General features: G+C 37.2%; 1 protein-coding gene across 1 annotated transcript in view; it reads right to left on the reverse strand.

Moving 5' to 3' along the window:
• Window positions 1-207: 207 nt before the first annotated feature.
• Window positions 208-16,577, reverse strand: part of LON2 (lon protease 2) — a 262,278-nt gene continuing 245,908 nt past the window's right edge. The window contains 2 exon segments of the mRNA XM_089455421.1: window positions 208-1,002; window positions 1,233-1,379. Of these exon segments, the coding sequence (XP_089311547.1) occupies window positions 1,296-1,379 (84 nt within the window). The 3' untranslated portion in view covers window positions 208-1,002; window positions 1,233-1,295.

Raw genomic sequence — 16,577 nt, forward strand, 5'->3', positions numbered from 1 at the left:
TGTTCTTTAAAGATCGACTAAATCACATTTTTTCACCTTTTTGGAATAGGCAAAACAAAATTTCATAGTTCCAACCAGTCCAGTGTTTCAGGTTTTTCTTTAGTTATGGACTCATTCAGACAACCCAAACAACTTGGGCATGGTGAAACCATTAGAGAAACTAGGATATGAATGGAATCAGGATCAGAACCACGATTTCCATCGGTCTTGCTAGAATTCATCACCAGCAGGGGGTGTCTTTTAATTAAATTTTTGACTAGGTAATGATGGCATACATATATCCTACCCAGCCAATCAAATACTGGACATAAAAATACTCATCAAAGTACCATCCTTTTTTACAAATACAGAGTCAATTGCAATCATAGGCAATAGTTCCATCATTTGTTGAAACTAGTAATTCTCCATCTAAATTTCAACGATGTCATCTCTCTACTCATATGCTCTCTTGTGTACTTAAATTTAATGGTTTCCATGGAAACATCCCTCTAAACTATGCCTATGTTATAGGGATTTCTTTCAGGAGTATTTCCCATGATCATTTATTATCAAATTGCATGGACAGAATGCATACATGCATATTCCGAATGTCCCCACCAGCAATTTATCTATGGGGAGCAGGCTCTCCATAAACCTATGCAGGGTTGTGCACCGTGGGATATAAATAACTTTAGATCTGACGCTGCACAGCACAGCATACAGAGCACTAAGTGTGGGTGCGTAAAAGTTAATCTAATAATACACATTCACTGAGGCCATATAAAGTTACAAACTAGAGCACCATCATTGAAATCTAGACCATCATAATTTCTCTGATAAACCAGTCTTCAAATTCATACAATTCAAACATGGGAAGAATAGCAACAAAGATTATCAGAAGAAGTTGAAGTGCCTTCATATGTGAGCAGAAACCAACAGCACAATCCTGGACCAGTCTCATGCCGAACTACGTTACGCCAGATATTTCACCTATCAAAATCTGATACCATACAGCCCCATCTCCTGAAAAAGATAGTTGCACAAATGCCACATCCATAACAATTATTTTTTTATAATTTATTTACCTCAGAGCTGTCCTGATGACAAACATCTGAAAAGACTGCAACACAACCTCAGAACAACCAGCTTTGACAATTACACAAAAGAAGCCTAATCTACCTTGGAATCTCATTCCAATTTATACAGAAGTTGTCATACATAAACATTAGGCATTTAAGACACAGATCAGTTACCTGCAACCTGGGTTGCTGTCTCCATATTCTACAAAGCAACTGCCCTTGTCAAGCTGAAGCTTCTTACAACTTTGAAAGTTGCCTCCATGGGCATCCCCCTTCAAAGGCTTCGTTCAGTACATCCTCCATTCGCTTTGCAAGCAAAATCTGGGACAGAAATATCACAGGAAGTGACAAAAGAACAAAATTAGAGATTATCCACTATTTTGAACTATCAATGCCATAACAATAATATAGCTTAGTGGTCAATTAATATTTCTTTAACATGGGAGGTCCCCACTATCTTGTTTAAACTATCTCGGGGTGGATAATGTAGCCATTGTTCACTTTGTTCAGTCCTTGAAACCTTCAAAATAATAAAGGGAAGGCCAAAAACAAAAGTTCCAACAATTCTCAATCATCTATACTAGGAATCCTTTTTGCTCAACTCCGTTCGACTTGTTAACAATGCAACAAATTATAAAAAAACTAGTTAATCTAACTGTCAACTACAATATATCCATTTAGACATCAGAGAAAAGGGCCAAAAGAATGGGTATACAGTAGCATGCTTGCTGCTCTATCTTAAGAATACATTGTCGGATAGAATGGGAGATGATTTAGCTAGACTTTCATTAAGGATAAAGATAACTGTTAGGAGACGCATGTCAAGGAACTAGGTCAGCCCATACAATAATGGGAAATTTTTGGGCATGAAAGATAAGTGTTTTGAGTTTAAATGTTTCTGTTGTGATATTAAACTAGCATTTACAAAATTTATGATGACACAATGAACAAGTTAAAGTTTCACAAGTATAACATGGAATACAATTATGAAAGAAATATCTGAAACTCTGATAAGTTAATTTTTTTTTAAATAGTTCCAGGTATATTGCGATTTAAAACAAAAAACAAAACAAAAAAATCTCAACCTTGTCACATAAATAGCCATCACTTTTATGAAATATAAAATCATGAAAGTGACAGGACATGGAAATGATATCCAAGTACACTGATGAGACAAAGTGATCTGAATGCAGCAAGTATGATGTCATTGTCCTTGCAGGTAAAAAGTGCTCTGCAAGGATAGGATGTGGATCTGAAGAGGCCGCGGGATCAGCAAACTGAGGTCGCAGTTTAGTAGGAAGGTGGGTTTAATGGCATTGCCCAAACCATAAGGTTGGGTTGATGGCCCAAGAAAGTCTTGCAAGGACAAGTTGCATGCTAAGAGGGTACAAGGAAAATGAGCATGCCATAAGGCTACTTTTGCAACCATGGAAGGACACCACAAGGTTAGGTTGTAAATTAGTCAAGCTACAGAAGGCTGCAGGACACCGAATGGTTGCCTTGCAGTTGTTGGACAGATTGCAAGGTATGACATGCAGAACTAACAAATTGCAGCATTCAGTGCAAATGGTGGAAAAGAAACATAATGGATCAGTCATTGTTATCACTCAGAATGATATTCACCTTGATTGAATCAGAGTTCGTGGCTTTCCCTTTTAGCAATGGTTCATTAGTGCTTTACCTAGATGGTAGCACATGGTCATCAATCTTTAGTCTGTTATGAATATAACAATAAATAAGTAATAAGTAATAAGTTATAATTAAATGATAAATAAATAATTAAATAATTTATTAAATAATTAATTATCAAAGGTTAAGAGTCATGTCTATTCAAGACTCTCATGACTGGTCAATGCCTATTTAGGCACACCACATCACGAGAGATTATAAGCATCCAATTTCTATTCATCAATAATATCTATATATATATATATATTCTCTACAGATGAGTTTCATTCTGCTACAATGGTATCAGGCCCACATTTGGGGGCTATAGGATGATTTGCAGAGAGATCTAGGGGCCAACCCCTATACCTGGATTTTAGGAGCCTTCTACACATGTCATGGCACCAGAGGAGCTCAACGCAAGCCTACAAGGGAATACAACAGCATGACTTCAGCATTCCGGCGCTCTTCTTGGAGAATTTATTATGTTTCACATTAGCTACAAGGTCGGCTTGTGATCTTGCTTGTAGTTTGCCCATTATTTTATGATTTGAGGGGCTTATAGGCTAAAATAGGAGTTAATAGCAACCATATATATTAGAGATCATTCATTTGTGATCTCTCATCATCGTCACTCTTGGGAATTCGGCCTCATTCAGGAATTCGACCTCTCTATAGGAATCACACTTGTTCTCTTGTGGATTTTTTGGATCTACTGGATGCATTGGATGCATTTTGACATTTGGAGCTTATTCTTGAATGTTTCTTGGAGCTATTCTTTGGATAATTGAAAGAATTCTTGCATGTTGTCTTGTAAGTGTTCATTATTGTTGAATATCTATTTTTCTATGTTTAATGTATGGAATTATTGATTCTAGGTCATGGCAAAGCATGCTCTAATTGATGTGGATCTTTATATTGCCATATTTTCGTATAGTAGTCATAACTTTTTGAGATGTAGTGAGCATACTATCTTTTTGTTCATGTTAGACTCTCTTCAAGGACATTTATATCTGGGAGATGTGATACTTTTTATGTACATACAGGTTAATTACTAGAATGGTGATTTTATGAAAATTTCAATACATGTAAAATGCCTTATATTAATATAAAGACTTAGTTTTTTCTTTTTGATAAAAAAAATCACGCCCTAATTTGTTGAAGATAAATTGAATTACTTTGTCGAAGATTAATTGAATTACTATCAAGATGAATATTGCATACATTACTCCTGTATAGCATATGATGAATAGTCCTAGTGGTGAAGTTATTGAAACTCTCCCATAAAAATCCACTTTTCATTGAGTGGGTAAATGCTTGAAATTTGCTAGCTAAGGCATCAAATTTCAGCCTCCTTGAAAACAAGTTTAGCTAACGTAAATCATCCTAGACTCCATTCTCTCAACTAACAAGGCACTAATCCAACTTGTTGGTAATCGATCTTTTTTTTTCCATTTTCTCTATCTCTTAATTTCTATCCTTTCAGGGCTAGGCTAGAAAGCTAGGTCTTGGTGCAAATTTCTAGGGAGAAAGGATTTTGGTGGTTGGACAGCCTAAACAACAAAATGATATGGTTTGCCACAAAACCTATCAATTTTTTGGGCATCCACTACAATTTCATCCATAAATTCTCTTGCCCTAGGTGTTTGCCCTAAGAGGGAAACCCTAGTTTTTCTTCCCTCAAATTAAGGACTTCATTAAAGGTTTCATGAAACTTGGCTTAGCTAACATATATTGTAAGAAACCTTTTCTCCTTGCCTTGACCTTGAATTGCTCCAACAATTGTCAAATCTATCAAACCCTAGGTCTTGTGACCTTGTTTCTAGGATTGTTCATAGAAAGCGAATTGCTTCCTTGTGAAGCCTTGAACCTAAATTGTGTCCTTCTTGAAGACCTCCTAGTGAGACCATTTCACACATTAACCATAGAATACCTATTGTAAGTGATCTCTTTATTATCAGGACTCCTCCCATTGGTGAAAATCAATAAAGAGAAGGGGTTTTCATTGTGGTGACAATGGGCCACTACCGCATTGTTGCTTCTTGTTAATTTAGGCAACAAAGATATGTTTATGCTTTAGAGCAATTTTACTTCAATTTCTTTATTAGCCCAGTATTAATATTCAGATTAGCAATCACATCAACATGATAGTAAAATGCAAATAGAACATAAACATAAACAGTGAAAGACAAGCCAAGACAAGAGGACACAAGATGTGGCACCAGCCAGGGACAAACCCCACTGTGGGGAAACCCTTGATCAAATCTTCTTTTAGTCTTCAATAGTTCAACAGAGAGAGATAGTACAATTTACAAATCTGATAATTTATAACAGCAGCAAAAAAGCCCTAACCAGAAAAGTCACGCTGGTCAACAGAGCAGATTTGAACCTCAACAAATCGATCAACTTCAATCAACTTCGGCCTCCAAACAACAAGATAAAGCAGCCCTCAAAACAGTGAAATTCAGCCCAGTCAAAGTCTGGTCAAATAGCCCACTTGTGGTCAGCCCTAGCTGTAGTCAACGTTGGTCAACAGTCAACGTTTAGCCTCGATTTCTATGCCCAAAAATGTGGCTTGCCCAAACAGAGATAACCCTCACAAAAACTCAGTCAAAGGAGGTCAATGAATGCTGGTCAACACTTAGTCAAAATGTCCAGATATTTGATCTCCTGAAATTTCGTCCTCCTGAAATTTCGCTCTCTTGAAATTTCGGCCTCCTAAAATTTCGCTCTCCTGAAATTTCGGACGTGTGGGGAGAGAGAGGCCCATAAATCCGTACCCAATAAATGAGGAAAGAGAGAGAGAAGTGTGAAGATGAGTGTGTCCAAATGAGGCTAAGTCACCTTTTATTTATATGCAACATTGAGAATGAATAGACGTGATTGTTGGGCTTCTGAACCTACATAAGTTTGTTGGCCGACCGTGACAATTTGACCATAATCAAAATAAATTCATAACTTCATTTGTACATGTTAGAATCGGATGATCTTGATATCAATCCTACGCCTCACGGAGAAGGGAATCCAAGAAAAATATCAGTTGTCATAAATAAGATGACCCATGTGGAGTTTGGCCCTAGTTGCCAATTTTAACACTCCCCTTCAACTAGGGAGAATTCCATCTGCTAATCCATATGCCAATATGTACTATCTCTGCCATCAATGCATTGCTCTGCTCCGCTGAACTATGAAAAGGCATGTCTAATTGAGACATGACTCTTCATGAAGAGACACTTGCTTGATATATAAGCAAGCCTCTCGTTCTCATTGTAAATAATTATCATTCTTATTCTTATTCATATTTAATATATAATATTTGTATCCGCATGGATATCTTTATATTCCAAGTCTTTTGGAGTAATTAATTTATAGAAGGAACTTTGTTCGCTTCATTTGGTATCAGAGTAGTTCGGTCCTCTAGGTTGCTTAACCGGTGCACAGAGCTCGTTCTTCGATCCAAGTCCTTGGCTATCGAAATTCGTCAACCTTGTTGCCATACAATTGAAGTATTTTGCTCAGAATTTGGGAATTTCTCCTTTTCTCCGTTTTTCTAGGCCTTTGGCCATAGAAGAAACAAAAAAAATTTAACCCAAAAAAATATAAGTAAATAAATTTAAAAAAGAAGAAGAAAAAAAAAAGTAAAAGAAGAAACAAAATGGATACAAAATCTGTATATTTAAAACTTTTTACGTGGAGAAGCCCGTGGTTTTAAAAACAACCCATGGCAATTGCCCATGGTATTTAAAAAAAAAAACAAAACAAAAGGAATAAGTTTTACTTTTATGTGGAGAACATTTTAACGGAGGTTTTAAAAACAACCCATGGTAATAGCCCATGGTATTTTAAAATCACCGTGTATTAAGTGGGGTGACATTAAAAACTTATCAAGGAAGTAATTAAGTATATAAAAAAGGGACCAATTTATTATTTAAAAAAAAAGAAGAAGTGAAACTGTTATTATTATAAGAAAATAAAGTTATTTTGAAAAGGGGTCTTAATATAAAGAAATACATACATATATAGAGGGCAACAATATAAAGGAGTATTTTTTTTTAATAAAAGGGTATTCAAGTTTTTAACAATCCACATTAAAGGAGAATATTTGAAAAAGATATATAAAAAATAAGGAATTACTTAGAAAAAAAAATCCCAAGTTCATCTTAACAAAGTAAAAATGGAGTCAACCGTTGACGATAAAGAAATCGAGTGTAGTCCAAAAATGAGAGATGAAAGGTTTCCTGAAACCTTTGGTAAATCTGTTGATACATTATTTCAAATCAAAGAATCGCTCACAGGAAGGGACATCATAATCTCTATCCGTCCTGTTGAAAGAAGTAATTATGTTAGTCCTAAATGTGCTAATCAATTGGTGATTCCTGAATTAAATATAGTTGAAAAAAATATTTTTGGCAAACAATACGATATAAGCAATTTACACCTAAATATTGGAGATTATACTTTTACCTCAAAATTCACCGTGAAAACCTTACGTTTTGACGATAGTGACATTGACAGTGACATTGTTTTGGGGTTACCTTGGATGGAAACTCTAGGTTCCTTTATTCTAAATATAAAGAAGTTTTTAACATTTTCTTACAAGAAGAAGAAAATAACGCTCCAAGATTTTACACTAAAACCAAATTCAGTAACACCAGAAGATATCTCAGATATTTCAAAAGTAATGTCTCAAGAAGGTAAAAAGGTCTTACAAAATATGCAAAAAGAAATTGACAAAATCAATGTTGACAAAAATGAAGAAGTTTCTTGATTTAAAAACCATAGTGAAAAATTATTGTCGCAAATTAAGAAACTTAAGAAGGATAAGAAGTCATTAGAAAACAAGTTACAACAACTTATCGAGAAAGAAGCATCAAATGTAGGACTTCAAGTTGATGACAAAACAACAAATACCGATCGAGTGAATATGACAACTCAAAAAGACAAGTCAGTTAAAGAAACGACACACTTAGATGTTGCAGTTCAGACAATGAACATCCCAAGTGAATGTTCCATAACCATCTCAACAACATCTTTGCCAGAAGAAAACATAAAAATTGGCACATGCCTAGTAAGGAGAAATCAAACCAAAACAGTTCCATATCGGCATCTGAATCATGAGAATAGACGAATCAACCATGCTCCATATTTGAACCAGTCAAAACCGAAACAACAAACTGATGTTCCAAATAATAGTGATGTAAACTCAATCCAGTCTTATGCTAACAAGTCGTTACAAAATTCCAGTGATCAGAATACTACACATAAGATTGATTTGGGATGGTCTGATCCCTTTTTAGTGTGACAGTTTTGTTTGTCACTTAGAAGATCTTATCAGCTGGTATCAACGAGGATGACTATTCCGAGAGAGAAAGACTTTCAAAGCCGAAAAAGAGATCAAGCCTTTTTTCATCGACAAGCTTTGAGGACAAAGCTCTTTGAGGAAGGAGGTTGTAACGAATGAAATATATAAATAATATAAATATAATGTAAATGATAATAATCATAATTAATTATTAGTTAAGTAGTAATTAGGTTGAAGAGGCATGTCTAATTGAGACATGACTCTTCATGAAGAGACACTTGCATGATATATAAGCAAGCCTCTCGTTCTCATTGTAAATAATTATCATTCTTATTCTTATTCATATTTAATATAAAATATTTCTATCCTCGTGGATAGCTTTATATTCCAAGTCTTTTGGAGTAATTAATTTATAGAAGGAACTTTGTTCGCTTCATAAATTCTATATCCCTTAGAATTTTCATTATAGCCCACAAAGATTCATTTCTTCCCAGGTGCACCCAATTTGCTTCTTTTCTCTTTTGACACATGAAAATATATGGGACTTGCAAAAATTCTAAAATGAGAGACATCGGGTTTCTTACCAGTGAACATTTCTCCAAGAGTCTTAGAGTCCAATGCTTGATGAGGGCATAGGTTTTGAACATACACGACGGTATTTTCAGCTTCAGCCCAAGGAACTTCAGAAGGCCTTGATCATGAGCATGGCACGGATTGCTTCTACAATACAGTGATTCTTCCTTTCAGCCACACCATTCAGCTCAGGAGTGTATGGCATTGTAGTCTCCCTCTTAATGCCAGCTTCTCTGCGATAATCTTGGAATTCATTGGATTCGTACTCGGTCCCATTATCAGTCCTCAATATCTTGATTTTCTTCTCGGATTGGTTTTCGATCAAGGCTTTGAAGTGTCGGAACCAGGTGAACACTTCATCCTTCTTTGTCAAGAAGTAGATCCAGGTCTTATGAGAATAATCATCTCTAAAGGTGAGATAATATAAGTATCCTCCCAAAGAGTTTACGGGCATCATACCAGATATGTCAGAGTGGATCAATTGCAATATATCTGTGGTCTTGCTATTACTTGAGGGGAATGGTCCCTTGTAAGCTTTCCTTCAGCACAACCCGAACATACACCTTCATGCTCTACTTTGGACTCAGGCATACTTGTCACCATTTGTCTCACATTGGGTAGGGCCTTATAATGAAGATGGGCAAACCTCCGTGCCATAGTTCAGATTGTGGAGATGTGTCGCAAGGCATGGCTCCCAATGGACTTCCTCCAACTTGATACAAAGTGTCAACCCTAAACCCAAGAGTAAAAGCATCGTTAAAATTTCTTTTCCAAACACGTACCTTTCCATCGATGAATGCCAACTTGAATCCTTTGTCCTCCATGGCTAAAATGGACACCCGGTTCTTCTTGAGATTAGGTACATATAGTACTTCTTCCAAATGAATAGTGTTACCTTGATTCAATTGAAGGGTAACATTCCCTACGCCCTGCATGGGATAGGTGGCATCGTCTCCAAGGATGATCTCCAAGTTTGTCTTCTTTTCTAAAATTAACATACCGTTGTCATCGCTTGGTCAAACTGTCCAAAAATTGGGTCCCCTAAAATTTCGCTCTCCTAAAATTTCGGCCTCTTGAATTTTCACTCTCTCGAAATTTCGGACGTGTGGAGAGAGAGAGGCCCAAAAATCCGTACCCAATCAATGAGGAGAGAGAGAGAAATGTGAAGATGAGTGTGTCCAAATGAGGCTAAGACACCTTCTATTTATACGCAACATTGAGATCCGTACCCAATGAATGAGGAAAGAGAGAGAGAAGTGTCAAGATGAGTGTGTCCAAATGCAGCTAAGTCACCTTCTATTTATATGCAACGTTGAGGATGAATAGACGTGACCGTTGGGCTTCTGAGCCTACATAAGTTTGTTGGCCGACCTTGAGAATTTGACCATAATCAAAATAAATTCATAACTTCATTTGTACATGTTAGAATTGAATGATATTTAGATCAATCCTACACCTCTCAGAGAGAGGAATCCAAGAAAAATAACAGTTGTCATAAATAAGATGACCCATGTGGAGTTTGGCCCTAATTACCAATTCTAACACTTCTTGTTCTAGTTTACACCTTGTAGGGTTTCCCTCTCCAAAGCCTGCTAGATTTTGTGGCAACAATACAAACAACACATCGCATCGTCACCATACCCCGCACTAGTGTTGATGCTGCTACAAGTGATAAGGGTGCATGATGAATGTATCCTTTAAGTTCATTTATTCTTAATTTCTCTCCAAAAGAAAAAACAAAGATCTCATCCTTTCATCTTTTGGAAAAGTCGAGTTGATTAATGTCACGATCTTCCCCATAAGAGACGTGGAACTAGCGTTCTTGCTTATTTTTCAATTTTGTGATAAGATCAAAATAGTGAGAAGATATATTGCTAGCACCACTAGTGCCATGCCTCTCAAATTCAAGATATTCAATCTCTTCACGATGAAATAAATTTGTAGGAAGACATTTTTATTTTCTTACCAATTGAACATTTTGTCGAACACAATGCTGGTAAATAAATATGAATACCATACAATGAATAAACCAGCAATATTATTGTTATCCACCACCTATGGGTGACACCCATAGGAGAAATTTTCCTCCTAGATTGTCTTGAGTCTACAGCCAACAGCCCCTTGCAACACACAGATAGTTGGATGTGCCACCATCTTTTCCACCTCAGCTAGCCATTATGCACCCTTGCCCATCTGTCATGATTGTATATTTGAAGGTGGACCTTCCAACCCCAAAGGAATGGCTTTCATTATGTAGTTGGGTAATTTTGCTTACTTATCATAGACACTTATAGACATCGATTAGTGGGGGGATTCGGCGGAAAGAATGGGCTTGGTTTGTACTCTTGTCCCCTTGTCCAATTTGGCAGTTAACCTTGTATCTTAGTCTTGTGGTTTGGCTACTAGCTTTAGGAGTGCCACTACAAGGGAAATCCTAATTTTGGTTGCGTGGCCCTACTTCCTGATACCACATACATCACTCCCCTCTGCTCATTATGACCACTTTTCACATATCTCCCATCTGATTCCACATTTCTGAATTGGGTCCACATGGACTTAGCCTACCCCTCCCCTTCTAAATCTGGTCCTTTGCTAATAATACACCAGCGCTAGCTCGCCAAATGCCTGGATCTTAGGATACATATGCCATTCAAATGGATATCTGCCACCCCCCGAATACATCTGTCAGATACCCTTATCCCTTATTAATGATAAATAACAATCAGCTCTGCAGAATCCATATTAGCATACAACACATGGATAACCTTCATAACCTATGAATAATTTACAGTTTAAAAAGACGTAAAGAACCATTAGATTCATAAACATATCAAATGAATAAAATCACATGCTATATCATATCAACTAAGGAACTTCAAGCTTCCATGCACCAAACTACTTCCTCCTCTCAGGAGGGATTCTGTAGCCTCCAACAAGGCAATGAACCATGATAATTGCAACATGTTAGATTATAGAAATCGCATGCCCAAATATATTAGTTGAAGCATATTAAGTAATCATGCATATGTATGCAAGTAAAACTATAACTCATAAGAATATTAGCAACCACATAGATTCATAAGTTAAATTATGCATCTAAAGCAAGCATTCACTATGATCATATAGAGCTCTCAAAAACTTCCTGAGATGCACTTAGCACATAAATTGCACTCCTAATTAGGTAATCCACCATTATGGTTATGGTAGTGAACTTTCCAAACTTATAAAGTTTAAACATATAAAGATGATAGAAACCCAAGAAATCATAGATCGGTCTTGAGTGATATCAAATCCCCAGTCAAGAACATACCACACAACCTACAAAAGAATAGAAATCTTGCACCTACATAACTCCAACAACTCATAATTCACCACAGATACACAAGTTAATTGGTTAATCATGATTAAACAGTGAATCATGCATCCTTATATAAATAGCATAGAATTAATCGCTAGTCATGAATCCAATAAGGCATATTACAATCTATAGGCTAGAATGAATAATCCAAGAATAGTTATCTTAATCAATGTTGCACGACTTGTACTCGTATAAGACTCATCTGGCTATTGACTCGACAACTCAAATAAGAATATGTCCGCAAACACAAGCCATTGTTGCTAGCGATTGTCTTTTGTATGAGAGACATTGGAACTATAGCTTATTGCCACACCTATACTCAAAGGTTGCATAAGTTCCATGATACGATCAATTGCAACTTCCTAGATCATTTCAGTAGAAAAAACAATGCAATGAACTGATAGTTGTTGTTGAACATGTTGTCGCTAACATGGAGTGCTTCCAACCCCTAAGGGGAGGTGGCATTTCCAAGGTCAACCATTCAATCTATTGAGAAATCTAGGGCATCAATAGATAGTTGATTTCTCTACTTATGAAAATTGCTTGTGATAGACTTTTTACTTCTTGATTATAATCTTCTCTTCTTGAGTTATTATTGTGTTCTTTTCATCAAGACAATTACCAAATCATTAACAATAAAGAGACAAGAGACACAGTATATAGGCTTGTCAGCCAGGGCCAAAACCTCTCACTCTTTGAGAGGAAAACCCAAACGAAATTCTTCTTATAGAACCTTCAATTGACAAATACCAAGACCATGACAAAGACCCTTGACACTAGAGTCCTCCCAAGACCAAGTCACTAGCCTCCTCTTCAACACTGCTCTTCCTCTTCTTCTTCCAACTTCCTTTAGATTCTCGGCCTCTTCTTGTAGGTTTGAAACTCCACCACAAAAACCCTAGATGTTTTTCGATCCTTGTATAGTCTCCTCAAGAGGGAGACTTCTTTCACCTCCTTACTCGGCCTCCTAGAGCGAAGTCCTTTCCCAAACTTGATCACCCTTTTATGACTGCCAATTTCGATCTATCCTAACCTACTTCGAACCTGCAATTTCTCACACGTGTGAGCGTAAACTAGCCCAAAGCAGTCCTCCAATGTTGATCCTCTCCTTCGTTATCTTCTCGTCTTCCTTCACTAATCTAGAAGCTCTTTCTTTGTATGTTTCTCGTGCCTTTTTCTTAGACTTGCTCCACTGAATTGCTTGTCTCCAAATGAGGCCGAGTAAGGGTATCACCTCCTTACTCGACCTCCTAGAGTGAGGTCCTTTCCAAAACTTGATCACGCTTTTATGACTGCCAATTTTGGTCTATCCTAACCTACTTTGAACCTACAATTTCTCGCATGTGTGAGGGTAATCTGGCCCAAAACAGTCCTCCAATGTTGATCCTCTTCTTCGCTATCTTCTCGTCTTCCTTCACTGATCTAGAAGCTCTTTCTTTGTATGTTTCTCGCACCTTTTTATTAGACTTTCTCCACTGAATTGCTAGTCTCCAAATGAGGCCGAGTATGGGTATCACCTCCTTACTCGGCCTCCTAGAGCAAGGTCCTTTCCCAAACTTGATCACCCTTTTATGACTGCGCAATTTCGGTCTATCCTAACCTACTTCGAACCTACAATTTCTCGCACGTGTGAGGGTAATCTAGCCCAAAACAGTCCTCCAATGTTGATCCTCTCCTTTGCTATCTTCTCGTCTTCCTTCACTAATCTAGAAGCTCTTTCTTTGTATGTTTTTCACACCTCTTTCTTAGACTTGCTCCAGTCTCCAAATGAGGTCGAATATGGGTATATATACTTATTTGTCATGACTCTTTAGGCCGACATGATCTTTGGAGTAGGTTGACTTCATCTTCTAGGATTTTTCCTTCGTTGTAGGTAGACTTGATGAGGGCTAATTACAAGGTCTCAGAGAGTGACTTTACATAGACAAATATGACTCTTTTACAAAGTGTAATATGCCTTCAATACATGGCAATGACACTTTAGACTTTATGACTAGATGACAAAATTCCTAAGAGCTCACAATGAGAGCCTTTACTAAAATAAAATCCCTTACTCATGAAACCCATGATGCAAGCATTACAATAATTTTCTTTTTCTTTTTTACGTCTCTTTACATAAAATCACAATTACATGTCATTATGAAGACCGAAATTAGTTACACTTTTCAACACAATCCATAGGTGTTACTGAGAATAGGCGGCAATGAAGAGGAATGACTTCACGGCTAAGTGCCATGGTCAAGGGACCATCTAATGGAGGTCCAAATCCTGAGTGTATAGATGTAATGGAAGGAAAAATCACAGAGGCACAGTTTACCCCTTTCCTCGACCTCCTTTCTCCACCCCTTTGGTGCACCTTTTACTTCGTTTTGATAATGTGTTTTATATGGTGTGTAGCTCAAGGATGAAAGCTTGCTCTTTATGATATCGCATTTGTTTTACCCTTAAGATAAATCAATTTCTCTCTCATCAGGGTTGGGACATGCAAGGGTTCCTTATGATGATATGGAGAACGAAGTGCTCAAGAATCGAGTGATGGTTAATGAAAGGGCTAGAGCTCATGCTAGGCTTTTGCCCACGTGCCAATATTTGTCTCAGCCATCTTTTGCATTTTTAACTTTTACTTTTCTTTTATTGTGGCCATCTTATGCTTTTTTATTCTTTTAGTCGCATCAACCTCCAAGGAAACGTTTTCCAACCCTACTCAAGGATGTCAATGTGTGAATTCCAAATCCCAATGAACCAATGAAAATTAACTCGAAGGATGGAGGTAGTATCAAAGGAATAATTAAAGATGTTGACTATGGAATGGTAATGGACATGCTACTTCAATCCAAGTTTCCCAGGTAGTGCCCCATGTACAACCCTATGGCCTTAGAGGAGGTCCCATTGGACTAGGTCTAAAGTCTAACCCACTTTGGTAAGGTGAAAGAATAGGTTTATAGTCAAGATCAGTCAATCAACCAGATCACCCTTTTATTCATGTTAAAAATCCCAAAACATTAAGTAAAAGCACTTAATTGCAAAATGGTTAGAGTATCTACTAAGAGGTAGCCCACCTTCATTCAAGAGTAATGTCAGATGGCGAATATTATGAATTTAAAATGCATAAAAATTAGATATCTAAATATTATTTTAATTAATGAAATAATATATGAATAATTAAATTTGAATCATTAAATTAGATTTGCTAAACGAAGAGACAATACTCCCAATGGACATGTCTCTCTGAATGGGCATGGCCAATCAACTCCTATTTATGGAGCACTGCCATAGCCTTGTAATCATCCATTCATCCAAGTTATTAATAAAACATTATATATATTACATTTCAATTAAATTGTAAGTTATAGTCTTTAGTGTACAGTTTCTCCTCCTATTACTCTAGTGGTATCGGAGCCAAATTATTCTAGTGACACCCCCCACATTACCCTGCTGGTCGTCAAGCCCTGCGGGCCTCCCACACCTCCGCTGCTATCTCCCGACATCTACATGCCCTCGAATCTCCTGCCATCTGACCCTGCTCTCTGCATCCTCTGTCACTCGTCCATGTCTTCCATTGTCCCAACCATTTCCCTTGTCGTTGCTCGATGATGCCATTCCGCTTGTTGACCTACATCCCTTCCATGCTTTTCGTCCATCCCGACAACTCTGTTGTCCGCCGTCCTTTCCCATTGCAGCTATTCGCAACCCAACAATTGCAGCCACCTGCAGCGTCGTGGTTCGACCAGGTTGGGCTCCCACTCTGCTCCCCCGTCAACGCTATATAACACGTTCGACCACGCGCAGTTATACATCATGACTCCTCCGACATGACCCATCGCCTGAATCGTGAGGTTTTGAATCATGAGTGGAAAGTTAAACTTTAAATTTTTCCGATATATTCATTTAAAAAAAGAGAACTATATCACCTAATTTTAATATAGATTTAATATATTTATTAAATATAAACTATATTATATATATATAGTTATATATTAATATATAATTTCAAAAAATATATATTTAAAAAAAAAGCATTATTATTATTATTAAAAATCACTAGGAAGAAAAAGAGCAAAATGGGTCACGATGATCAAAAAAATTCAAGAAGAACTCGACACGCTGCAGAAACGCCTTGACGATTGTTAAAAGGAAGCAAGATGATTTTGGGAAGACTCAAAACGACATGGCACAGAATATCCGAGCCATAAAAGACATGGTGAGCCAGTCTAATAGAGAAGCCAATCTACCCTCGGCCACACAAAGTCCCCGGACTTCAAAAGACAAAAATTCTCCAAACCCTAGATTTCTGAGGCACGAGCAGCCGAGAATACCAAAACTACACATCAAAGGAAGCCAGTGTTATCCTAAGCCTTCTGGAAGGAACCATCTTAAAATTAAAAACGAATTACCTAAGTATGATGGTAAGGACCATAAAGGCACTGTAGTATGGGTAAATAAGATGGACGCCATTTTTTATCAAACCCACCACTCGGAGATCAAGAAAGGGTCATGATTGCATCCAACTATGTTAAAATTGGCAACTAGGGCCAAACTCCATGTGGGTCATGTTATTTATGGCAGCCGATATTTTTCTTGGATCTCTCTCATCGAGACGTGTAGGATTGATCTAAAGATC

Source organism: Pinus tabuliformis, chromosome 7 (assembly GCF_031772625.1).
Source record: "Pinus tabuliformis cultivar Carrire ecotype Pingquan chromosome 7, CPIR1, whole genome shotgun sequence".
NCBI classification, from domain to species: Eukaryota; Viridiplantae; Streptophyta; class Pinopsida; order Pinales; family Pinaceae; genus Pinus; species Pinus tabuliformis.